The sequence below is a fragment of the Lissotriton vulgaris genome, chromosome 4_1, assembly GCF_964263255.1.
Source record: "Lissotriton vulgaris chromosome 4_1, aLisVul1.2, whole genome shotgun sequence".
NCBI lineage: Eukaryota > Metazoa > Chordata > Amphibia > Caudata > Salamandridae > Lissotriton > Lissotriton vulgaris.
In genome coordinates, this window is record NC_141691.1 from 1,653,151,812 (window position 1) to 1,653,179,381 (window position 27,570).

At 43.8% G+C, this 27,570-nt stretch overlaps 1 protein-coding gene across 1 annotated transcript in view; it reads left to right on the forward strand.

Moving 5' to 3' along the window:
- Positions 1–1,816: 1,816 nt before the first annotated feature.
- STMN2 (stathmin 2) overlaps positions 1,817–27,570 on the forward strand; it is a 176,079-nt gene continuing 150,325 nt past the window's right edge. Inside the window, exon 1 of the mRNA XM_086965916.1 lies at positions 1,817–1,969. Coding sequence (XP_086822042.1) covers positions 1,951–1,969 — 19 coding nt within the window. The 5' untranslated portion in view covers positions 1,817–1,950. The remainder of the gene's footprint in view (positions 1,970–27,570) is intronic.

Sequence of the window (27,570 nt, forward strand, 5' to 3'; positions counted from 1 at the left end):
ATTGCCTAAGTTGGAGCATTTTCTCTATAGTACGTATTTTTCCAACATTTGTTCTATCTTGTTTCTCGACAGTGCCCGGCTGGGTATACTGTAAGTCAAATTTAATTACTTCATCAAGCACAGTGTACATCCCAGTGGCCCCTTCAGATGGCCTCCCCCACAGTTAGCACATTCCGGGCTGGAACCATTGCTTCATGGAGGCCGGGAAAGACTGCCTGGGGAAGGCCAAAAGATGCATTAGTCGACATGGGATTAAACCCACTCACAAACAGGAAGCCGAGGCTGTGGCCTCAGGCGCTCTCTATAGCTCATATGCCAGCTTGTATCTCTTGTAATGGGGAACATTCTCGCCTATGGTCCATAGTCCTCTATACAGGCAGGGGACCCGGGTGGATAAATAAGGGTGGCCTTGTAGACCAAAACCCCTCCCTCGAGTCTAATCACCTAGTTCGCATGCAGGTGGGGAAATGAAAAGCAGCGGAAAGGGGGAAGGGGGAAGGGATCTAGCTCGGAGCTCCAGTGCCCATACAAGTAAGGAACTAGGTGTGAGGTGACGGGGTGTTTAGGGTAACAGAATGCTTCTGAGGCATTCTCAGGCAGCCATTTTACTGTTCCAGGTGAATTAAACACAAATGTCACATCCTCAAAATCCTATCATCAGTAAAATGGAGGATCGTTCCCTTCAGGTCCCTGATTGTGAGTAAATAGTCCGGGCACGTCGTCTGCGTGCCAGCTGATCCTGCTGCGATCTGTTCCTTGAGAGGTGTGATGGGTGCTGTGGTGCAACAGACGCAGCTAGGACAAAAAGGCTCATTAAAGGCACTCGAAGGCTTTGGCTTTTCATCGGGAGACCGGTATAAAGACTGTCTGCCTCCTAAATTTCGAACAGCTCAAAAGCTGTAACTTTGTGATGTATAAATCCGTGTTCACAAAATAGAGCTTAGGTAAGAACAGTATGCGAGGAGTTTGAAATAAAAACGAGTCTTGTATATTCTGAACTCGATTAGGCCTTGCCGGTAATGAGGACGACTCACGTTCTAGAATCGTCTTCTAAAAGCACGCTGGTCGGCTCTGGTTTCGCACCTCCCTGCTGCAGCTGCATGGGAAGCTGCGTATGTTCCTGGTGCTGTGCAACCTGCAATATGCTGCAAGGTTTCGTGTGTGGAGAGCTCCCGCCATGGTGCTGCATTAACACTGGACGAGGTTCAGCACCATGGAAAGCGCCCGTAAATCTTTCCCCGCTACATACACATTCAGTACCAAGGACCAACGACGTTCTTGGCATGTTCGAGTTTACCATTTTCACACCCCAGCACACGGTTCCAAAATTTCGCAGCACGTTTTTTTAAGTGTCTCCGTGAACTTAAAGTGCTACTGAAGAATGTGTTTATTTAATGGCTACTTGCTGGAAAGCATCAAATCAAAATGAGTTATAAATGGAATACTTCACACTTTTAGTATGTGAAAGAACAACAAATTGAGGCGAAACCCCCTCTCTTTATCGACATGCGATCGGGAGGGGCTCGTGTGCATGGGGTTCGTGCGCCAGGAGTCCCTTCCAGTCTCTTTAGGAGCTGTATGCCATTTGGGTCTATTTGGGAGCTATTGCCATTTCACATGGCCTGTACCACTGAAGGCAGGGGAGGGGGTTGTTGCAGCAAAGATGCCGGTCTGGCACGGCTCCCCTACAGACTGCCCCACCCCCCTCTGGTGGCGGGGAGGGGAGGGCTCCGCTCTGCGGGCTTTGTGGGGGCCATCGAGGGAGCTCCGCAGCCAATCTACGCCGGCGGAGCCACTCTGATTATTCACGGCCACCGCCCCTTCCCCTTCCTCCCGCACAGCCCCGCTCTGCTGACTCAGTGCCTTAGTCAGTCGCCCACCTCTCTCTCTGCCTCCACTGCCGCGCCCGGACCCCTCGCCTCCTCCAGCTCCAGCACCGCACAGCTCACCATGGCGAAGACAGCAATGGGTAAGAGTGAGCCCCTCTTCTCATCCTGTGGGACCGGACCTGCCCGGCCGGAGCATCGGGGGCCCAGCGCACGCTCAACGTTAAAACCCGCGGAGCCAGCCCGGCCCCTGCTGGAGCTCCGGCACTGCGGCTTCTGCTAGGCTGGCGCTATATAAATATAGCTCCCTTGTGCACGCATAGGGCAGTGTGCAGCCGTTCAGCTTTCCCAACACCGTCTGCTTTAGACTGATCCCTCCTCACTCTCCCTCCCTCGCGGCGGTACCTGGGTTGAGACACTGCAGTAAAATGTGCCCTGGCTCTACCATCTCCGAAGATGGACACGCCCGGGCTCCCACTTTGGAGAACCTCGTTTATCTCTCTTGGAAAAGTAACCTTGGTTGGTCTTTCGCCATCTTATGCGCTTCAGTCAGTTCGAGTGGTGATAGTTTTCTTTCTGCTGTTTCGTGTGGTAATCCTGTCGGTCCACGGTCTGTTGCGGTGCCGTATCTGTCACGCACCTGCAGAGCTGTGTGAACTGAAGGCAGCACAATGCAGCGACCCCACCCAGATGGCTTCAGCAGGGAGGGCGTCCGTGCGCGTTCCCCCAGGGAAGGGAGTGTCCACACATGTATTAATACCCAGGGCATGCTTGCTAGGCAAAAATAAATGGCCATATAGCTGCAGGAGTATGTGTTTGTGCGTAACCATAAGACTGTACATTAAATGTTCATGGCCCCAGATATAACAGTGCAACACCGGTTAATTATTCACTCACCTCGTGCTTTGATTCACGACTGCTCTCATTTGCAGAACAACCTGTTTCCACGTAATGTGGATGCGGGGTGTCATTCCCTGTGTGTGCGCGTCTACACTATCCTGCTGATGGATGGAGGCTTTTTGTTTATGTTATTTAAGTCCGCAGAAGAAGGGAGACTGTTCTTTGGGTTTTCTTTTCAGTGGCGTTGTCTGGCAATGGTAAAATGCGCGCTCTCCGTTCAGCACCACGCCCTCTACCGCATGCAGCAGTGCGCCTGCTGTGTGCATTGCTCGAGATGTTTGCCACAGATTTGTTGCTCGGATAGGAAGCGGTGCTGTGTGGGTTGGTCTGTGGTGTCTGTGTGCCTTCAGGAGTACCAAATGTGTATCTATGTTTGTGAGAATGTGTGTGCGCACCTCAAGTGAACGGGTGTGTGTGTGTAGCTGTGTCTCTTTTCATACGTGTGTGTCGGAGTAGCTTTCCGGGAGCGTTTAGTGTCAATGCTTGCAGTGCTGGTTCAGTTGCCTTTGTGTGTGAGTGTCTTTCCTCATATATTGCAGTGGGCGTGATTGTAGTCTTGCCTTTAGAGCTGTCTTCCTTTATTCTAATGCTTGTGTGTCTGGCTGGCTGGGTGGATTGAAGTGCAGCGTTATGTGTCTGTCGTTGTAGGTCTCCGTGCGTTCCGCAGTGGCAAGTGCAGTACTGGCAGTAGGGCTGGGCCGGCGGTGATGGTGGCGTCTCACTGAAGTGCTCGAGAAGTGTCACTGAGACGTGCACGGTACCCTTGTGGCTAGTGACAATCAACAGCTGATGCGATCTCTCAGAGGGTGTATGAGTGGTCTTTTTTGCCGGTTGCTGTGTCGGCCCCAGAACCAAAATGGAAAATGGTCTTTGCCCTGAGGCAGGGCGGAGACGGTAGTCAACAGGTCGTTTACATTTGTGAGCATGACCATTTTTATCTTTTTATTTTGAAGAAATTGCTGCTTTTGATGTGTGTAATCAGGTTATCTTTATTAAACAGCGCATGTCGGCACATGAGGTTCCAGTGACCCTATAACATGGCTCTGTCAAATAAGAGGATGAAAACATATATTTGAGTTAATGTGTGGCATTGTATTTGACACTACACTCTCTAGGCTGTGAACAATAGGGCCCTAGTGTCGGTTTCTGGCACTTTCTCATTCGTAAGCCCTTTGTGTATTTGGAAATAACACACATATCCACGCCAAACAGCTGTAAAGCATTGTGTGTACATATATTTACATTAACATGGCATGTAACACCTTTTTGCTTGAATTTAGAGAAGAGGCCAGAGGTGGCGCGTGCACGTGCCAAAAGGAAGGGCTGAAGCGCCAGACCGAGAGAACCCATGCGGAGAGAGAAGGGCACTGAGAAAGAACTAATAAAGAGAGCAGGGAAGGGCGGAGGGGTGCAGACAGAGACACACCGCGAAAGAGAACAACTGAGAGAAAGAGACACGATGAGAAAGAGCCACAGAGAGAAGAGAAAGAATAGAGAAACAAAAGAGATGTGCAGAGAGACGGTGGTCCATACCGAAGGATAATAAATGACTATTTCTTGGCATTATTTGTTGCATGGCAGAAGAGCTCAACTCCGTAGGGCGCGCCCTCCACCTCGGATGGGCAGATATGGCCACGCCCTGCCTGGCAGTGAGTCCCCTGAGAGGAGGCCAAGAGGAGACAGCTGCTCATGCACATTTTCTCCTGAGAAGTGCACTCTGGGAGTCTGGCCAGCCCTGCAGTGCCGAGCACGCCGCCCGGCCCCTCCCCACTGCAGCACTCTGGTAATCAGTATTGATCATTGGTCGGCAGCCGGAGAATGATGGCAGCCGGAGGCAGGGCCCTGTCAGCGCCCGGCAAGGGCTCTTTGGGCCTGATTAATGACCGTGCACAGCGAGAGATAATCAGGGCGGCGCTCGGGACAGCAGGAGTGTGCCCGGATCAACGTCTCTGCGCAGCATCCTTCGATCTGGTCATCGAGCAGCACTGAGAGGCGGCCTAGACCCGCCAGGCGCCACTACACACCCTAGTCAGATGGGCGGCCTGGTCTGCATTCGTTCACACCAACACGTCTTTCTTAAACATGCCAAACATGTTTTCTTCAATTCAAATGTAAAATTTCTCACTCTTCCAAATCTGTACTTATTGCACAGTGATTTGCACAATAAGCAAACCCTATATTTGACTGTATTTGCCGATGTACTTCTATGACACATTCCTTCATCTAGCTCCTGTCTTTCAAGCCAGCTCCTCGTCACTTCCTAAATTTCCTCCTCCGGTCTCCTTATTCACTTTCAGGCTAAATGTGACATCTTTTACTTAATAGAGCGCCGCAGACAAAATGGCAGCTGGGTGTTGTGCTTTCAGCAGTAGTAGCACGGATTGTACCTCTTAGGGGGTTTCACAGCGGTGCCTAAAGATGAGGCGGGCGTGGAAGAGTTAGCAAGACTCCCTAAGGCCCAAGACGTATGTGCAAGAAAACAAACACGCACCTTATTTTGAAACAAATGAAGTAGAACGTGGTGTTCCTTCAGCTGTTTCTGTGAGCCAGCTTTGTACAGAGTTGTACATAGTTTTGCATGCAAAATTCTCTTTCATGCCAATCAAGGCCTTAAAGTTTTTTGTTGTGCAACATTTAGTTAGAGCACAATTTAATTCGTAAAATTGTCAACGTGTTCTGCTGCTTTACATTTTATAACTATTTTAGGGTTTACGAGAAACATAACCGTCCTAATGTGTGACTGCCTAGCCAAGCCTCCATATTTTCTCAGAGCATCCTATCACCAATGAGTTTGTTCCTCAGCCCCTGCATTTCGAATGCGTGACTGCACATTTCCCCCCCGAAGCCTGATAAATGTGGATACTTAATAAAAATAACTTTATAGAAAAAGTCACCAACGTCTGGCAATTAATTGAAAAACGAGATGTGGAAAGTAATTGAAAACAAAAGAGTGATTACAGATACATGCAATTCAAATTCGAAAGTTTAATGTGAACAAGGAAATTTGGCAGTGGACTTAGACCTAGGTGCAATGTCAGAGTATTATAATGGAGCAGAGGTCGGATACAATAAGTAGGTTTTCCCCGTCAAAGTTTGTACCTTTAGATTTTTTTCTCCAACTGCTTGAAAAGCTTCTTCTGGTGAATGCTGCAGCCCCAAGCTCCTCAGGGAGTCATTTGGGAACCAGGTTACTCACCAGAACAGTCTCCTGTAGTGTCTAGTCTTTTCAGTGAGCTGGCCCTTTTTGGTTTTGGAGTCACAAGTCCTTCTGCTTGTTGTGTCCCGTGAGCAGGTAAGCAGGTGGCTAATCACTTGACTATTGGAGAGCCGTTCTAGTCCCTGGGTGCCAGCAGAATTTAGGACTCCTTAAATAATGAGTCATTGTGTTAGTCCTCTTCTTCTAGAAGTGATCAGAAGTCAGGATTCTTCTTCAGCAGGGCCTTTTTCTTCAAATGGAGTCCTAGGAGGTTCATAAAGGGTCCGACAAAGTGGTGGTTGAGGTGCCAGATTTATTGTGTGCGCTAGCCACTGACTGTTGAAAATTCCGCCACCCAATCCCATTTGCAGCACTTCCTCTTTTCCTTATTGTAAAATTACCTAGGATCCTCTGTTTCAAAATGGCAAACCCCAGCTGCCACCAGACAGGCCCATATTCATCTTGTTGGCCACTGTCATGCCTGACAAGGACAAAACTGGATCCCTCCCACAGTGAGAGGAGGCTGACTGCCTAGGGGGTTCTGTGGATGAAAAGAAGAATTCTCCCATTGCATCGCCAAGTCAAAAGAGGTTGTGCTAAAGCTGACTGTAGAAAATTGGGTTGTTGGTGAGGGGATGATGAACCCTTCTCAAGAAACAACCACAATCCATGTCAGGGTGCACCACAAAAAGTCACTAAATTAATCTGTGCTCAACATTCTGGTAGCATGGCACAAAAGCAGTCAGGCTTAACTTAGAAGCAATGTGTAAATTATGAATGTAGCATTTAAACAGTAAAAAGTGAAGACACCACATACAAAAATTCCACACCAATTTAGAAAAATGGAGTGAATTGTAATACATTTTTGACAGAAAAATTGCAAAAATACAACCAGTAGAACCAGAGTTATGAATTTTTAAAGTTTAAAGGGGAAAATAGCACTTAAAACATCAAAGCGCCAACCGCGGACACCAAGTTGTACAACACTGAGGCAAATTTGAAAGTTATGGCTGATCCTGATGAAGCGTGGGTCAGATACATGAAGTTGATTGGGCCCAGTTTCATCCTTACCTTCAGACTTCGAAGGCATTTTGTATTAAAATGTCTGAGGAGGTAAAGTTAAAGTTCAGCAGATCAAGGCATCTGATGGTGTCAGAGGAGAATCTGTCATCATCATCGGGCTGCAGCTGGACAAAGTCGCAGTGAAGATTCCTTTATTTGAACTTAGTCCCTTTTTGGAAGTTGAAAATTTCCAGCGGGTCAAAGTTGCAGGCTGAAGCCAACAAGGGCTTCACAAGGTCCAGATACCCCTTTTATCGGTCTTGGTCTCCAGTCGGTTCTCATACCACCTTTTAGTGGAAAAGTGTATACGTCCCAAGTTTTGGTATTATGCTGATTTGACACCTTCAGCACCACTTTCAAGGGTTCAGGCCGGGATGAGTACAACTTGGAGGGTAGGACTCACTTCCTGAAGGATTCAGGTACAGGGTTCAAGTTGTATGAGCTTTTTGTGTTCTTGAAGCTCAGAACAGGAGACAAGCCAACTAGCCCTTGGAGTCACTCTGGTAGTCATGGGTTGAAGCAGCAAGGCAGCCCTCCAGCAACAGGGCCATCCTTAGAAAATACAAGGCATGCCTCAAGCAGCAGAGCAGTCCTCTGAAGTGCAGGGCAGGCCTTTTGAATGTCCCCAGCAAGTCTAGGATCAAACTGAAGAGTGGGTGTGAAGGTCCTATATATATATGCCCAATGCCAGCTTTAAAGTGGAAGACACTTTTAGAGTTTTTCCTCCACAGATGGTTCTGGATTTTCCTTTCTCCTTGCCCAGACATCAGTATGTCTGGGGTGACAATGATTAGCGTTAAGTTCTTAGTGAATGTGCTGAGGCAGCTCCTTAGAAATGTAAGTGGGCAGAGAACAGTTCCAGCCCTCCCACCCTGGCAGGATTACCCATCCTTCCCACACCTTGTCCCCCTTAGCCACACTTTCTGGAAGGAATACACAAAGGAGATGACGGATGCGGTGCTGAAACTTTTCAGACACTCACCTCAGTCACAGATCTGGGTTGAATCCATCATCGATCTTTAACTTACTTCGCCACCCCAGTTTGGACTCAGCCATATGCAAATCAGTCTTGGCCCTGTGCCTCATGGGAACAGTTCTGCCCGAACTGCCAGGCAGATAACACAGCCCCCATACCATTAGAACTGGAATCTATTGTAATATAAGGGCCCCAGCCCTCAACATACCCCTGAAGAGCTGGGGCAGATAAAATGCACTCTTTGATGAGAACAAAATGTTCTTGACAAGTGGCGGTCCAAATAAAATCAGATCCCTTTTTCAGTAACTTCCAGAAACACTCAGTAAGAGCAGAAGCATTCTTTATGAATTTTGCATAAAACTCACACAACTGATCTTTGTCCACAGGATCTGGTGCATTAACTAGCCTTCTACAATACTGGGTTTAGGTTTGACACCATCCATAATAAGAATATGGCCTAAATACTCAATTCCATTCACTGCAAAAATATGTGTGTCTTCCCTCAATGTTACACCATTGTTATGAATTGTTTGCAAGACTAGTCCCACCACTTGATTGCGTTCATCTTCTGTCTCCGTATGGACAAGGATTTCTTCTTGAAAGACTACAAAATTGGGTACATTTTGAAACATCCTGGACATAATTTTATGAAACACAGAAGTATCAGATGCCAGTCCAATTGGCATACAACAAAATTGAAACATACCATTAGGTGTTACAAAAGCCATTAAATGGCGGGATTGCTTATCTAAAACTACCTGATGGTACGCTGACCGCAAATCCAACTTCGAAAACCATGTGGACTAACCTACAGCTGTGATCAAATCATCAATACGTGGTAAAAGAAAGTTCTCCACCCAAATAGTCTTATTGAGAGATCTTAAATCGACACATAAACAAAGTTCCCCAGACTTCTTCTTGGCTAAAACGATGGGAGACAACCACTGGGTAACATCAACTTTTCAATAACACCATCACTTTGCATTTTTTAAACATTTTGTGAGTTCATTCCTTATAGTGTGTGGCACATTTCTAAGTTTGTGTTTCACAGGAGACACACCATCTTTAACCTTAATGGTATGAACAAAATCTTTGATTTTGCCAATTTTATCATAAAAAACCTTGTCAAATATTTGTTTCCATTGATTACAGTCAGAAACAGAGTTCACTAGAGAAACAGGATTTTTCTGACCTTGTTTGATAATCATACCAAACTCCCTTAAGTGCCATCATCCTAACACAATAATACATTTGTAAGCTACATACACTTTGCCATGACTGGTTTTGTTTTCAAAAGTGATGTCTTCCCACAAAATAGCCAGCCAAATCAATTCTGCTGCCTTCAAATGCAGTCGTAATAACATCAGGAGGTAGTAATACCATATGTGACCAAGATTGTTTGCATATGTCTATTGAAATAATAGTGATTCTGGCTCCAGAATCAATGAGTAAGGGGATATCAGACCTTTCAATTTTTATGTGTACTGAGGGATCCCCATATTTCCTTTCCATGTGTACATTGTTAATTTCTAAATATTCTACAGAAACCACAGAGAGCGCAAATTCTTCCACTCTTTTCTCGACTTTCTCTGGACCATCCGAAATGACATGCTCTTAAATACTTCTAATTGGGAAACGCTTGCCACCCCTGCACACCTTTCCATAGTGACCCATTTTCCTAAACCCACAACACTCTTGAGCAACAGCTGGACAGTGTTTGTAATTAGATAAATGAGATGAGGAACCACATCTGAAACACTGCAAACCAGAATAATTACGCCCAGGTGCAATGCTTTTTCCACCTCTGGTATTACCATCAACAAGTTATTTTTCCTTCTTTTGCTTAACTTCGCAGATATTAGAGGCCTGTGAACTGTTACAAGAAAAAATAACACTTTCTACAGTTGTATTAGTAGTGTTAGATTCCAACTGTTTGGAATCCATTTCTAAGCGTTCAATACTTTTGGCTATATCAATGGATTCATTTAAGGACGGATTCTTGCATGATAATAACTTTTGCTGAATTTTCCTAGAATAACATCTACAAACTATTTGTTCTCTGATTAATTGAGATGTAAAGTCCTCAAAGTCACAGTAACTGGCTAGCACTTTCAAAGCAGTAACATAAGTATCAATGGATTCGTTTGAACCTGGAACACGAGTGAAAAATGTGTGTCTGTGCACCACGAAATTGACTTTACCCTCAAAATATGTGCTACATTTGCTAACCGCCAATTGGTGTTCATCCCTATCCCCAATGTCATGACCAGTATATAACAGGTAAGTGGTCAAACATGTTCTGACCTTCTATGCCTAAATAGTATTAAAGAATACTGCGTTCCTGTCTGGTTTAAATTTCAGACCATCAATTGCTCCCTGATATGTAATAAAAGAGCTGAACCATAACCGACACTTTAAAGGTGGTTCACCAGGTTCTTGTAAAAATTGACTGGGAGGTGTTACAGTGTGCATGGTGGAACAACTAATAAAGAAAAACAGAAAAATTCCACAATCACTTTAGTGTAATTAATATGCTGATTAAAGCTGAGTTAGACTGAAAACCTTGTGAGGTGTGCCAATCACCGTGTTAGCACATGAGATTAAACTGGGATGAAGAAATAGCATTAAAATTTTATTATACTGGTATGTGGATCACCGAATCTTACTGCAACAGAAAAGCAAGAGTAATACAAGGTTATCGTCCTAGATGTCAGACGTGTTTGATGCGCATGTGTGGCGTTGGGGGTGATGTATGAGAGCAGGTGTTCAAGTGAAGCAGCTCATGCAGAAGAATAGGGAACACCAGTAGCTCTCGTGAAGAAAGTGACCGGAGGGATCTCAGACAGCCAAATAAAGAATAATCCGACAAGCGTCGCTTGTACTGTGTGATGAAGCAGAGACTTTTGTACGCCGAATCACCGGAGCGATCTCCCACGGCCGAGAGAAACAGCGAAGAGCAGGCAGTGCGTACGTCACAGAAAGCCGGGAGGCATTTCTATGGTGACAGAGCCACAAGGCAGAAATCCAAATGATGCATGCAAGACTGGATAATTGAAGCTCGTGCAGGTAGGCTCGTGCAGATGCGTCATGTGCAGGTACGCTTGTGCAAACCTGGGGTTTTGAAAGAATACAGTAACGGCCAGTACGGGTATATTGTAAATTAAATAACACCCAAAGCGTAAACATGAAAATGTTCACAGGCAGAAGCGTTGAGTAGGCCGAATGGAAGTAGAGATGAAAATGTAGATCACTGGGCAAGTAAAGAAATAAATAAAGAAAAATAACAACAGTATCTTAATAACGTAGAATAACGGCTTGGATACAGAAAAACTTGCAGAGTGTAAGTCCTGATCTCATGCTTGTCGCCAAATTGTAAAGATGAGGTCCACAGCCAGAGTAGCTTTTCCTTGAAGTTTATTGAAGTAAACAGCATATATGTCATACGGGCCCAGAGGATAAGCACCAACTGAACACAGATGTTCCAATGCACTACCCACAACATTCTTATTACAGCATAACACATAGTAGAAGCACAAACAGAGTGCTTATATTCTATACCATAAGATAAGCAATAGAGGAGCCCACAATGAATAAACAATAATGCTAGAAATATAAAGTAACAGAACACCACACACCCCTTATCAGCCAGGCTAGCTTGAATCCAGTATAAGACACACAATTGATGGAGGAATGCAGAACAAATCAAAACATTCTCCCCCAGTCAAAATATCTGGGTTAAATCCATCATTATTGTACTCGCCATACCAGTTTAGACCTGGTCATATGCAAATCAGTCTTGACCCTGTGCCTCATGGGAATAGTCCATCCCGAACTGCCAAACCAGGTCCTCCCTGGACCGGAAACAAGCATCATAGGACCGGTTTTGGGGTTTCACCCCTCTTCAGCTAGGACAGCTTGAATCCAATATTACAGTGAGCCCGGGACCTAAGTCTAGCATACCAGGTGCACTTAGGGCGCGAAAGTAAAAGACACACAACTGATGGACGGAATGCAGAACAAATCAAAACATTCTTCCCCAGTCAAAAGATCTGTGTTGCCCACTTAACTTGCCCTTTAAAATATGTCTTAGCCCTGGCAGGGTCAAGACTGATTTGCATATGACTGGGTCTGAAATGGGGTGGCAAAGTGAGCTAAAGAACAATGTTGGATTCAACCCAGATGTGTGACTGGGGTTGAGTGTCTGAAAAGTTTCAGCACTCCATACATCTTCTCTTTGTGTTTGCTTTGTCTGCCTTAGGAATACACAAATGTCAACTGTCATGCTAAATATAGTCAGGTGACCCTGGACACAGGCTCTAGGCACCAAATGGTTAGGAGAAGAAAATTGCAACTTTCAATATGTGGCATTTTAAAAATTATGACTTAAAATCCAACGTAATCATTAAAGAGGATTTTAAACGATAATTCTTTTGAGACCAAATATGAAACTTCTGCCTGTTCCCAAACTAAAATTGTCACTTGTTAAATATAATGAGGCAACCCAGTGTTATCATATGGAAGGTCTCCTATTAGTAAAAAAGAAATTTAGGAGTATTCAACTCTAGGACATTAAAACTTAGAAGTACATGTCCAACGTTTTAAATATATTGCACCTTACCCTGTGGGGTGTTTTAGGGCCTACCTTAGGGTTGCTTATATGTACTAGAGAGGGAGGTTTAGGCTTGGCAAAAGGATTATTATGCTAGGTAAAAATGGAAGTTTAAAACTGCACACAGGCTGCAATGGCAGGGCTAAGACATATTTTAAAGGGCAAGTTAAGTGGCAAAACACTTAGTGCTGCTGACCCTCTGGTAGCATTTAATTTACATGCCTGGGTACATGTACCACTTTACTAGAGAATTATAAATACATTGAATGTTCCAATTGGGTGTAAGTCAATTTTATAATGTGTAAAGGAGGGAGTTCGAGCACTTTAGCACTGTTTAGCAGTGGTAAAGTGTAGAGTCATAATTCCAACAAAAGCAAAATTCAGAAAACAGGAGGAGAGCAGGCTAAAAAGTTTGGCGGTGATCATGCAGAGAGGGCAAAGTCCAACATGACCCAGCCAAAATCCGGGGGGGACTTATAATTACCACGATGGGCTTTTCTGCTTAGGTAATAAAACATGGACAAGAGCCCTCTAATGCAGAGGTGCGTGCCAGTTCTATGCCCTTCTGAACTCAATTGGATCCCTATGTTTGAACTTACCCATGGAGGGCCCATCTCCTCATCTTTGGACCTCATCTGTGAATCACCTAACCGTAACTTGCTCACCAATGCATCCCAGTGGGTGGACAGTCCCACCATGGACAAAAAAGGGATTGACCTATTCCATCTCTTGGATCATACTTCTGTCCTCAACCTAAGGAAAACTCCACCCATAAGGACAGCAACCAACAGAGGCCACAGATAGCTGTAAGTATCAAGAGCCAGGCCCCAGGCAATCTACATCAAGTGGAGGCTCCAAGTGGGGGCCTTAAGCAGGCCTCACTTCCAGTTTTTGGGCTGGCCCGGAGTTCCCAAACTGCTCTTGAGGGCTCCTTGACCTCTGAGGTTTCTCAGAGTGTGGGCAACTCTTCTTCTACTTTCTCTTCCACCTGTCCAGGGGTGGGTACCTGAGACTTGCCAGTCAGCCCAGGGTCTGCATCCTCAGGCTGAACAGGGGTCAGGGGTGATCCTTTCAACCCCCTAGCCTCCTCCTGGGCTTCTGCCACATGGGAGTGGTATCTCCAGAAACATGAGCTTTCAGGGCACCCTGAACCCCCCAGCTCTTCCAGTACTGGTGGCAACTCATTTCCCAAATGTCAGTCAATGGGTATCTGGACTAACCATGTCCCTCTTCTGGGTCATCTCCCCACCCCATTCCAGGGACACAAGAGCCATAGGGTGGAAGAAGTCCTACTCATGGACCTGAGTCACCCTACACACATGTCCACTGTACTGATCTGGGGACACCAGCCTTTCCACTCTCATGGTCTGGCTGTCACTGGAATCCCCCAGTGCAGTGACAGGGATTACAGTTACTGTGACCTGGTGGAAGTTCTGACTTTCACCCTCAGGGATAACAAGCTCACCCTCTTAGTTTTTCTCCTAACTGATGGAGATCGGGACATGTTCGAACACATGCACCTGTGGATTAATTGCCCCTGAAGCCATATTGCCCACTCCCTTAGATATCCCACTAGCGGGTGGACCATAGCACAGACAGTGTCCCCCTGTTTTGTCCTAACTCAGACTAATCAAAGCACCAAAACTGGAAATGGGGCTCCCCGTGCCACTGCCCACCAGAACCTCACCCATTTCTCAGAAGGGGTTTGGTAACATTTTCCCCTCCTTATTCTGGGACACATCTATGTCACCATTGGCCTTCCCCTCACTCTGCTGAGTGGAAACTGAACCCCCCTTCTTGGGGTCACTCCTAGGTACGTTCGTAGACACTCTGGTGCTAAACCAGAGGTCTGCCTCCTTTGTAATCTCCCTGAGTCAGTTAGCTTGCTGTCATCAGGTGTTGGTGCAACTCTGTAAAACACGTTCTGAGTATGTGCTTTCTCAAAAAATAAGATTCCACAGCCAATTAAAATCACTTACTTTACCCAACCACTCAGAGCCTTACTGGATTAATCTAAGAAATACACCAATGACTGGTTTGGCATTTTCTGTCTGTCCCTGAAATCTGATTCCATACTTCTCAGGTGTCTGCCTAAACTTAGGAGGTAAAATGGCTTTCATGGGAGTGTACCTCATCTGGTCCCCCCGCTCTAAAGTAAAAAGGGTATCCATCCCCACTAGGGGCACGTGTTCCCACATGCTGGCTCCTTAATCCTCCACTTGGACCCAGTGCATCCTCGGAGGTATCTCAAATGCAGAAAAACATATATCTATATCACCCTCCACCACATGGCTGGGCACCAATTCTGGGGGAGAGGGAACTGTCACCTCACCATGGGACACTGAATTGCTGCCACCATTACTGCTGGATTCTGTTGCTTGTTTATCCTTAAGGTTTGGCTCCTTCAGACTCCTCTCATGAGCCATTCCTCTTTCTTTGAGGTATAGCTTCCTCACCTGTAGGGCTCTGTCAGGCCTTCTTGTATCTGCAGCTTTCTGGGCAGTGGCCTCTTCCATTTTCAATATTATCATCTGCAGCCTGAACACCCTTTCTACTTTCCTGTCCACCATCTCCTCAAAGAACAAACATTGGGAGGACCCATTGCTACCTGCAAAGGGCTCCATTTCTGCCACCAAGTTGTCAATCCTCCTCTTCAGGCTACTGTACCTCAGGGTCTGTGTCCAGGCCCTGCTCTTCCTCTAAGTCCACATCCTCCTCCTCAAAGTGGTCATCCTCTGGCTCCTCTGGGGTGGACTGCAAACTCTTGACCTCTCTGGCATGGAGGGCTCCCTAGAGTTCCATCTTTGTGGCATTCCTTCCTTCATTTAGCCTCCTCTCTATGTAGAGCCTCTGCAGCTCAAATTTGGGGAGGTCATATACCTTGATCAGCTCTATTGTTGTTTGTAGAAAAAAAGAGGAAAAGTAAACATATGTTTGAAAAAAGAGAAAACTATCCCAAGAAAAAACTAAAGAGAATTAAAAAAGTTGGATTTGGTATCAAATTATCTTTGGAATTTGTAATGTTGCACAACAGGGTACTGCACAAACACAAGTTCTGGGTCCTACCACTGAGCACCAATGCAGGACATTTGGTTTTTGGTTGAGGGGGTGTGAACCCTTCTCAAGCAACAACCACAATTCCTCCCAGAGTGAACCACAAAATTTCATTACATTAATCTATGCTTAAACTCTAGTAGATTTGTACAAAAGCAGTAAGACTTAACTTAGAGGCAATGTGCAGTATTTATGCTGCACTTAAACAGTAATAGAGTGAAAACACCACACAAGAAAAATCCCACACCAATTAAACAAAAAAGAGTACATTTAATAAAATATTTTAAACCAAAATGTCAAAAATCCAAATGATAGAACTGGAGTTATGAATTTCTAACCTTTTTGGAAAAAACTAGCACCCAAAGATCAAAGTGTCAACTGCGGACATCTAGTCTCACAAGATCAAGGCAAGCTCGAAAGTTATGCCTACCGCATTGAGCCTTGCTCGCAATCAATTGGTGGATTGGGCCCGGTCTCCACTTATCTTCAGATTTAGAATCATTTTTGAAGAAATATGTCTGAGAAGGTCAAATTTAGTGGGTCAAGAAAGCCGGCAGTGTCCGAGGAGGAGGTGTTGTCGTCAAGGAGCATCTTGACAATGTTACTGTGAAGATTTCTGCATTCAAACATAGCCTCCTTACTGGAAGTCAAATATGTCCAGAGGAACAATGCGGCAGGCAGCAGCCTATGAGGGTTCCATGAGGCCAGATTCCTCATCTGTCAGGAGCCACTGAACTGGGTTTGCTGCTGTGGAGAAGAATGTAGCTGGAGCTACTGCACTATTGGGCCAACTGGCAATGTACCATGGGCTGATCATTAGGCAGGCTGGTCCCGGTCTCCTCTCAGTTCTCAGAGCACTTGTTTCTGAAAATCTACTAAGTTTTGTTTTTAGGCTGTTTGGGTACCTTTAGCACCACTTCCAAGGGTCTGAAACTGGGTGGGCATCACTTGGAGGGTAGTACTCCCTTTAGACAGGGTCTAGGTTTAGGGTTCAAGTTTTGGGAGCTTTTTGTATCTGTAGCTCAGAACAGGTGGCTAGCCTACTAGCCATAGGAGTCACTTTGAAAATCCTGGTTTCAAGCACCAAGGCAGTCTTCCAGCAGCAGGGCAGTCCTCTAAAGGCTCAAGGCAAGCTTCTAGCTACAGGGCAGTCCTCTGAAGTGCAAAGCTGGACGTAGGCAGCAAGGCAGTCCTCTTAAGTGCAGGACAGGCCTTCTGAGTGTCCTCAGCAGGTCCAGGAGTGAACTGAGGAGTTGGTCTGAGGGTCCTATTTTTATACCCGGTGCTAGCTTTGAAGTGGAAGAAACCTCTAGAGTTTTCTGTTCACACATGGTTCTGGAAACCCTTTCCCCCTGTCCAGGATCCAAGTGGTCTGGGGTGTCAAAAGACTAGCATGAATTTCTTTGTGATTTTGCGGAGGTTGCTCCTTTGAAATGTAAGTAGGGTAGGCAAACGCTACTTCCGTCTCATTCTGGGAATATGGCCCTCCCTGCCAACACCTAGTACTCCTTTGTCTCACTGTCTTGGAGGAATTCATAAAGGCCAATTTTTATGTTAATCCCCGTCAGGTGACCCAGGACAGAGGCTGCAGACACCAAAGGGTCAGGACAAGAAAATGCCAAACTTACCAAAAGTGGCATTTTCAGAATTGTGACTTAGAATCGAACTTTACCATTAAAGAAGATTTTTAAATTACAATTCTTTAGAGACTAAACATGACATTTCTGCCTGTTCCCAAACAAAAGGTATCACATATCAAATGTAATAAGGTAATGCGATGTTATCCTATGGGAGTGGTAGGCCTCACAGTAGTGAAAAATAAATGTGAGAGTTTTATTATTACCGGAACATACAAAGCCTAAAAGTACTTAACCAACTTTTTAAATACAATGCACCATGCCCTTGGGGCTGTTTTTGGGCCTACCTAAGAGGTAACTTATATGTATTATAAAGGGAGGTTAAGGCGTGGCATGTCGAAATGGCAGTTTAAAACTGCACTACAGGCTGTGGTGTCAGGCCTGAGACATGTTATCAAAAATCTACATTAGTGGATGGCACAATGAGTGCTGCAGGCCCACTTGTATAATTTAATTTACAGACCCTGGACTAGTGAATTTTAAGTAATATTAATGTACCAATAAGAAAGATGCCTATTGTACCATGAGTTTCAGGGAGAGAGTGCAAGCACCTTACTACTGGTTAGCAGGAAATAGTGTGCAGAGTGATAATGCCTAAAAAAATTGGTTCAGTAACAGAAGGCAAAAAGCTAGGATCGACCCTGCAAAAAGTGCCCGGTCCAACAGGTACCATCTTGGAAGTCAATATTCACATTCAGGCAGAGAAGGCACACCCACAATGGCACCAAACTTAGCAGTATTTAGTCTCCTCCACTGTATGTACGCTCTTTATCCATTCTATTTACAAGATGTGTCAAATTCTGTGGGGTCTTACAAGGGAAACCTGCACCACATCCCTGAACAATATATTTAATATTAAATTAATTGCATAAACAGTTACATGGTCTCTGCTAAGAATAGGACATGTTACAATGCAAACTTTTACCGCGCATGCCTTTACATCCATTACAATGCATGTTTTTACAACGCATGCTATCACAAGGCAAACTACACTTACAATGCATTCCATTACAATGCATACCATTACAACGCATACAATTACAACGTATAATACTTTTAGGGCAACTGTAGTGTAAGTGTTAGGGTAAAAATTACTATTCGCACTCCAGTGAGTTCAAAAGTAGGGTAAGTGTTGGATAGTTTAGGGGTAAAGATTACTATTTCCCATTACTTACCTTATAATGTGTTGTAATGGCATAGGTTGTAGCGGCATGCATTGTAATGGCATGCGTTGTAGTGACATGAGTTGTAATGGCTGCGTTGTAATGGCATGCGATGTAAAGGATGTTGCGTTGTAATGACTGTGTTGTAAAGGTAGTGCCTTGTAATGACTGCGTTGTAATGGTTGTTTCCCCTCTGCTACATACCACAGAATGTTCTTACTTTTAATAGCTCTACACTAATAATGATGGAAGTATTGGACTTTCCTAGAGATGACTGCTGTACTGGGTCCCCACCAAGACTGTGCCTTGTTGCAAAGGGGAAACCCTTTATAATAATCACAGATACACCTTATTGTAAAAAAGATAACAGAAGGTTGCTAACATTTTGCTGCCACAATTTCTAGCAATAATTTTCGCAGATTTTTAACACTAAAAAAAAATGAAAATTATACCAATTTTATTGTATAAGTATAGCGGAGTTTCAGCTGATCATGGGTTTTGGAAGTGGGCAAGGTGTAGTGAGAGGCTATGTGTATTGTAATTGCTTTTAAGAAATAGGAATTGGCAGGGCCATGGGCAACTCTGAAGAACATAAAAAGGGATTTGTCAATGGCTGTGTTCCAAAAAATGAAATATGATGGTGAGAAATGCAAGGAAATGGTCCAATGAAGATGGTTATATGGATTAGGCAGGAGCAGGTGGTCACGTTCAAGGATTTAAGGACATATTTTTGGAGAACTAGGGTTTTCCGTTTGCAATAATCTAGACTACTGATCACAAGTGGAGGTTAGAGTCTTGGGTGATTGAAGTGTGAGATGGAATGAATCTGGTAGATACTGCGCAGATTACATCGAACAACCATAATTGATTCAGTGAATTGCTTTACCAGTACGACATGGCATTGGACTAATGCTTCTACTGTAGAGAGCTGTCTTTAATCAGAAAATCACATGTTTGAATCCCAGGGAATAAACTCAGCATTTCATCTTTCTGACGTTGATAAAATGAGGACCGTTGAGTCGAGTAATAATTAAGAAATTAAGTTTAATTTTCCTATCATGGCAAAGTCGAAGGTTGAAATCTGACGCAAGGGGACCATATTTTCAAGGGTAACTTGTAATAGGGACAGAATTGTTTTGGGTGCAGTTGAAGCTGGTAAATATTTATTTTCAGTTTCAGTTTGTTCCTGCTTAGGACAGCACTGCACAAAACAATTTCTGAGAGGGACGTGCAAGTTACAGTCCTGGAGTATGATTGAAAAATCGCGGAGAGAAGACGAGAAGATTTGTGTGCCTCCTACTAAAAATATTACCTTTATCTAATGGAACAAATCATGGCATCACGGGGAGTGTTCTATATCAACACTGAAGGATGCTTAGTGGAGGTTGAAGATGTTGAATGAAGGTGTTCTTGCCACCAAGAGTCTAAGAAAGAGCTTTCTATACAATGTCTTGAGCAGCCATTGTTGAAAGAAGGACATTTTAGTCAACAATCGTGAAAGCATCACACAGATACATTTTGGGGATAGATCTGTAGTGGTCGGTGGTGGGAGTAGCTGCCGGGCGGTGATGTGGGGAGGGGGAGGGGCTGGGTGTGGGTAGTAATCTATGGATTACGGAGGATTACAGGTACATAACCATATAAATAAATAAAACAAATTTTTTTGCACCCACTGCATTTCCAAATGCGATGCAGTGCATGCAACAACAGTTGTTTTATTTATTTCCATGTTTACTTACCTGTAAACCTCCCTAATCCATAGATTACTATCTCCCACCCCCCCTCCCCCTCCCCGCGTCACCACCCGGCAGCTACTCCCACCCCTGAGCGCTACTGGGATGGATGAGAGACGTTGTGCTGGATAGCGAGGATGACTTGGTGGTTGTGAGGGAATACCGCCTCAGTGGAGGGCATTTTATGTAGGCCATACTCCTGCTGGGAATTGCAGAGATTGTTATCAATGAGGTAGTGGGTGACTCAGTGGAAGATAATCCTTTACGGGATCTTGAAGAAAAATTGGAATAGGGAGGTGGTCAAAGGTGGAAGAGAGCAGCTGCCGGAGGCAATGACAGAGGTTTTATGGAGTGATGGCATGATTAGAGGAGACATGAAACAGGGAGGATTAGTGCCGGTGCATATGAGCACTGTTTCCCAGGCATTCAATTAATATACATCTTGCACTGCCATCAAGGATCACAGTAAGGAAATATATCACCTCTCTAAGCCATGCATAATGCATGGTTCCATTAATTGCTTTGCTTTTCGCATAATGTTATTTTATACAGCACAACCTGTTTAGCAGAGCAAGCAATCAGTCAAGCTAGACTCATCCTTCTTAAGAATGAGATCCTGGCTGGTCCTTTCACAGGCTTCGCTCTAATACAACAAAAGAAGAAACAGAGCTACAGGTGTCTCTCTCTGTGTCTCTTATCAGGACTGCTATATTGGCATTCGGGGAAAAACATTTGTCATTACCAATATGAATCCTTCTAATATGGTAGAACCTTTCTTAAAATATGTTAGATCCCATCAAAAGATTAGAGTCCTCGTTTTGGGGTCCAAGACATGTTTAAGCACTACTTCATTCTAAATTGTGAGACCTTATTATGAATTTTGAATGAAATGATGATTCTCTCTAAACTTTACCCATACCAGTTCTACTAGTCGTAGCTTCCCCGTGCGCTCACAATTCACAATTTTCAATGATGGTATCAATACTCACTTCTCCTTGTTTGGATATATTTAGGTGAAGATTTTCCTGCAGCTAAACCAAGCCTCCATTCCCTGTACCAGCCTGGAGTAAAAGTCTTCCTTTTCAAGTCCACTACCATACTGCTACAGGTCTGTGGAATTCACATGCATCACAACCAGTGACATGCCTAGTGAAAGCAGTCAATTCCGAGCTCTGCTTTAGGTTCAACCAATTACATCATCCCAATAACACTGATCTAGAGTCCGAGCCTCAGCACCACATTTTTTATTCAATACCTCAATCTAGCTCTGCATCTTAAGTAGCCCAGAAGATCAGCTCATGGGAGGCATCAACCTGGGAGTGGTCCTTACAGCATTAAACAAGCCCCAGTTTGGTTGGACACACACCCTGTTGTGTTCCAGCCAAATATTAAGGCTCAAAAGACAAGACTGAAAATAACCAGGCTTATTATGTATTCCGAAACTAAACCGGATGGTCACCCACCCTTGTCGTTGATCACCATCCGTCTAATCAGAAGGTGCTCCCACCCTAGGTTGATAATGACCACAAAGTTACCTTTATCTGTTTGCCACCTTCAAGGCACACACCACTAGAGCCCACTCAACCATTTATAAAAACGGGTAAGGTTGTTGGATTTGACACTAGAGTTTAATAAATCCTTTCTGTTGTGATCAGAAACAATAGACTCACATTGACATCTATGAATCTAGCATTAAATAAAGTACTTGGGGGCACCTCCTGGGTCCTTCAGGTACATTTTTCTATTTAAAAAATACACACATCGATTAGCTCACATCATCGCTCGGCATCGCCTTTAGCATTATAGTTGTGAGATGATACCCGGATCCACTTCTGGTCGAAATCAATATTTTGGAAATGTTCCGAAATCTCTGAGTTCTGGAGCACCTGTTCCTTTTGATAAAAGTAAGCCATCTTAGCCTGAGTAGATGCAAATATAGGAGCTTTCTCAATGGGGTATAACTACTAAAAGTCTGTGTTTACAAAGCCGAATCCTGGGACATGTCTTTCCCCCCAGGGGTAAGTACGAAAACTAATAGAGTCCTGTCTCATACTGACATATATATTTTACCAGTTAAATTCTGTGGTTGAAGGAGTAAAGACAAGTGTCTTTGCTGAGCATTGTGTACCTCTTCCTCTAGGCAATCCATTGGCCAGGACTTAGCAGATGCTTGCTCTTACCCTGATATGCCTTTTGTAATATTATACCAATGCACCGTCTCCAGGCATATATTCCAGAGCTAAAGAGGATAAGGAGTGAGGCAACCACGATGTTACTAACAATGAGAAGGCGTGTCTGCAGAATCTCCCCAGAAATCCTTCAGCTGAATGACAGTTAACCCAGAAATACATTTAAAATTGAATTTACATCCCACAGGGCCGACTGGAGGAAGGCTATAACTGCTTTCAGAAAATGACCCCTTGCTAAATATCCACAAGAAATCTGAAATTCAGTCAAACGACCAATTTATGCTGTAGCAAGATGATCTGGAAAATGCTTGGGTGATGTATCTCCACTATATCGGGCCAATGCATGCGTTGAAACAACATGTTTCTGAATCAGAGAACTCAAGGAATAAAACATAAACCATTAGTCAAGGAAAACTCAGAAAACCATCCTATCTGAGTAAGCATCACACACATCTTAGTGTTTAGGCCTAATCTTGTGAACTGCAATACATTTTGACCATTATTTGTTTCCCATTTTTTCTACTAGCCTCCCCATTGGCGTTGGAGAACAGAGTACCAATTTACACCAGGCTCATGCAATGTGAGGCTACTTGATCAACATCCCTCCACACAAGGGAATCAAGTATATCAACAGAGAACCATTAGACCCACTGCTGAACCGATGGCTATATGGCAGAATACGGTCTACCGAACTACCTTCTGACATAAATATGGTGCCCTAATTGTCAATGACAATCATCTCATTCCATTGGATGTAGATTTTCTATTTGTTACTCTAATGGGATGATATCATTGTAAATTATATTTTGGACAAAATATTCAGACTAGAAAAATCAATGGGAGAGCGAGGGTTTTGGGGTGCGTCCTGTCCCCCAAAAGCGTACTATACTTAAACAATGTGGACGGGCCCACTATGTGTACGTAATTACTTTGATCACTGTTTTTGGCGTGAGCTTGGATCCATTAGGTGTTGTTAAAACACCCCTCACACACCAACCTAGTTGGAGTCATGCTTCATCATTGGGGTCCTAACCGGGCGGCCGAATGCCCCCCGGTTGTGCTAAATGCCTGATTACAGCGGAGCTGGTGTTGGTGCGTAAGTGTAATGTGTTGTGATATTATAGACTTAAAAATACCTCTGAGAATCCTTGCCTTTATTTTTATTGTTGGCGGCTCAGGATATTGTTAAAATATGTGTGGTGCAACTATTTAAGGAGTAATTACCTTTAAGTTGGCTTATGTGTGGTGGTCTACATGTTTCAGCCCCCGCTGTGTGATTATCAGGGCTTTCTTCAGGACCAGAAAGGTGATAAGTGAGTGGCAAAAGGTGAAAGTTGCCACGCGAAAAACCAGTGTGGTACCAACACACGCGCTAAGGTGTGTGGTTTGAAAATGTCGGTGTACTCACAGACACTTTAAAATAGCAAAGAAATCAAGGCTAATTGTGGTCCCCCGTGGTCCAGCCGGGACCACTGGGGACCACAATTAGGTTTACGGCATACGACTTGTCTTCACCAAATTAGATCTGGGGTGAGCCTCCTCCCCCGAGCCCCGATTACTGCCACAAATTCCTTAGCATTTAATTTTTTGCTATTTTAAAGTGTCTGTGAGTATGCTGACATTTTCTAACCACATACCTTAGCGTGTGTGTTGGTTCCACACTGGTTATTCATGTGGCAACTTTCCCCTTTTGCCATTTACTTATCACCTTTCTGGTCCTGAAGAAAGTCCTGTTAATCATTTAGCGGGGGCTGAAACATGTAGACCACCACACATAAGCCAATTTAAAGGTAATTACTCCTTAAATAGTTGCACCACACATATTTTAACCATATCCTGAGCCGCCAACATTAAACAAGGATTCTCAGAGGTACTTTTAATTGTAGAATATCACATCACATCACACTTACGCACCAACACCAGCTCCGCTGTAATCAGGTGTCGCAGCACAACTGGGGGGCATACGGCTGCCGGGTTGGGACCCCAATGATGAAGCATGAAACCAACTAGGTTGGTGTGTGAGGGGTCTTTTAACAACACCTAATAGGTCCAAGCTCATGCCACAAACAGTGACCAAGTAAATACATACACATAGTGGGCCCGCCACATTGTTTAAGATATTCTGACACCATATGGAATCAACGTCAATGGGAACTTGTCAAATTGGTGTTACCCCAGCTCTATTGCATACACCTGATTTGGATGGGAGGTGGTATTTTAGCACTCTGCAGAATTCCTAAATAAATACATTTGAAAAATCTGGTCCATGCAATGAACTTCACTTTAAGAAATCAATGCACTTTAACCAGCAAAGAAAATAGCTGGTTTTGGACTGATTCATGGAGCCAAGTTACAATATAGCAGCTCCAACATTAGAAATAGGCCTCTTTATCAATGGTAAAACATAGTTTGACTGGGGGGTGCATAGGGGAATACTCGCACACATGCACACTCACTCCCATATATTCACACACATGCACATATTTACCCACCATTCTCAAGCACATAAGCACACACACCTATTCACAGCATGCACTCATTAATGCACAACCATTTATACATACAAACACAAGAAACTGTTAAAAAAAATAATTACAATTACTGGGTCACAGCGGTGATCTCATGGGGTGGGTGGAAAGTCACAGTGGTTGCTGAGGATTGGGACTGCTGCCTCCTCTCATTGGCTGACTTTCAGCCAATGAGAAAGGCCAGCTGTCTCTTACATGTCACAGAGTGAAATAGGGTCAGTGAGACTGCTGACTCCACCCCACTTGTGATGAGCCTCACTGATAGACACTCAGCCCTAGGCCCTTCCAGGCTTAAAACTGAAGAGCATAAGTCCGAGGCTACAAGTGGCGCTCCACCTCATCATGAGGGGGAGGACCACCAAGCACTTTGCCAGACTGAGGAGGTCCCGCTCACAGGGCTGGTAAATATTCAGCAAGGCAAAGTTCAGTTTATTCGGCTAGGCACCTGCGCATTTAGCGCAAGAACAGCACCTGGCTGCGTGACCTGAGCATGAAGATTGTCTGTCAGGATGACCTTTGCTCAGCTTGACAGACACTCTTCACCTTGGGAAAAAGGTGGGGGCGAGAAACCTCTGTCCTTAAGGATGGGCTGCGGCTGTTCTGTATTTACTCCCATTATGTATAGTGCATGCAGCTTTGGATGTATGGGGTGGCTGTGATATTATTTTATTTACAATCTTTAATGATACCCCTGATTGCGAAATAGTTCAACATGCCTGATGAAGTTAGCCACTCCCTCATACATGTTATACACTGGCAGTTTTTAATTCAATGACTACTGTCTTCAAGATGGGCTTCCTCCTTGAACTTATGTCATGACTGTAATGATCCTCAGCATTGAAAATGGGTGTGTTGGGATACAACATTCATGGAAGTAGCTCTAAGCTGTTTCTTTTTATCTTTAGTTATCCGCGTTACACTCAATGGATTTTGCCGTGTGCTCCCATGTCTTTTCCTGGTCTTGGGATAAACCATTTGCAAAGGTGTAATGGTCATGCCCATGAAACTCTATGTTTCAACTTCAAACGAGCCTTGTTATTTCATTGCCGTCTCCTACTTTACCTTCCCATAGTGCGGAGATACTGGTGGATCCTTTCTATTTTTCTTGTTTTTTAGCCAGAGTTGTGATTTTTGTGGTTTATTACCTGATAGGCACGTTTCACAGTGCTCCTCCTATCACGGCGTCACCCTGCAGCCCTGTAGAGTTAAGAGCTGAGCAGTCATATGTCCCTACGCTTCTTGTACCTTCTTTAAGCATTCACTCGGGTGCTTATGCCTTTCTATGCCTTGCGATGGGCTCTATACACTTCCATCCCTAAGGCAAGTTCTCTGTTTCTTTGTATTGTATGGAGTGTTAAAGAATACAGGCATCCCAACAAGCAGTACGTATGGCACCTATTACATTTTTTACATTACTGCAATAGGGAACTGCATTAGTTATGATATTTTGAAGTTGCAAACCCTAAAAGGAAAAGAAAATTAAGCAATAGCTCACTCTTTCTACTGCATTAAACACGCACACTTTCTAGAGATTAGCCACTACATCACAAATGGTACGATATGAGAAAACATGCATGACTTTCCTTTAGCATCAACTTTTGAATATATTATAGTTATAAAATGTTTTACTGTTCATTGCATGAAGGTGAAGCTACGAGGGTTTATTACTGGATACTGCAATTTATATGCTATTTTATTATGTTGATATTTCTTTGATTTAAGGCTCTATTTTATCCTTTTTATTGTTGTTTGCCATTAGAAAATGATAAATTAACACATGCACGTGTGTTTTAAAAGAACAAATGAAACCATCACTGATGTCTACCATGTCGTAATGCATTTTTTATGATAGTGAATATCAAAGTGTGCATTTTAGGTTCACTCAAAATACAATATTGAGTTTTTTAGTGAAACTATGATATTGTAAAAAAGTGTTTTTTGTGAACATTCTCTTCTTCGCTCTATTTTGCTTTCGTTTCCTCGTCAGACTTTCGTCCTCCAGTTTCTAAATATTTTGACATTTTTATACATCCTAATGCAAATTCTTAGCTATTTCTTACCTTTTCTGCTCACATTTCCCCGTTTCCTCATTCTAACTGTCCGAAGTTTGTTTTTTACCATCTTCTCTGTTTGCCCCATCTCTCCCTTGCCTCTGTAGATTAATTTCAATAAAAAAAATCTGTTCTTCTCAGCCCCCATATCTCTGTTCTTTAATTAATACTGGGCCACATGCCCTACCAATTTATCGCCAAGTTATTATTATTTGAAAAGAAATGCTGTTTTCATTAGAGCTAGGAATGCCTTTAGTCCAGATGTGTTATATTTTAGAAGATACTAGGAATCAATGTAGCAAGCAGCTGCAAATTATTGCTTTACAAGTAAATGTTATGTGACCAGCAGCATGATTCTGCATAGCGTGCAATTGCCTCAACTGAAACAGATGTAATAACTATCATCTGTGTATTCAAGTAGAAAATTATCATTTGTATTTCTTAAATATCCTAATTGACTCTAATGCAATGCAAAATGTATTTGTTAATTCTGAAACACACTTGAAACATAATTTATCGTTTGTAAGCGGAAGGGTACATTCACAGAAAAACAAGGTAACATTCCAGTTCTAGTTTTAGATTATCACCAGAATGTACTTTTAGATTTTTTGTGATCTACAACTGTTGCAGAAGTTTTCCTTGAAAG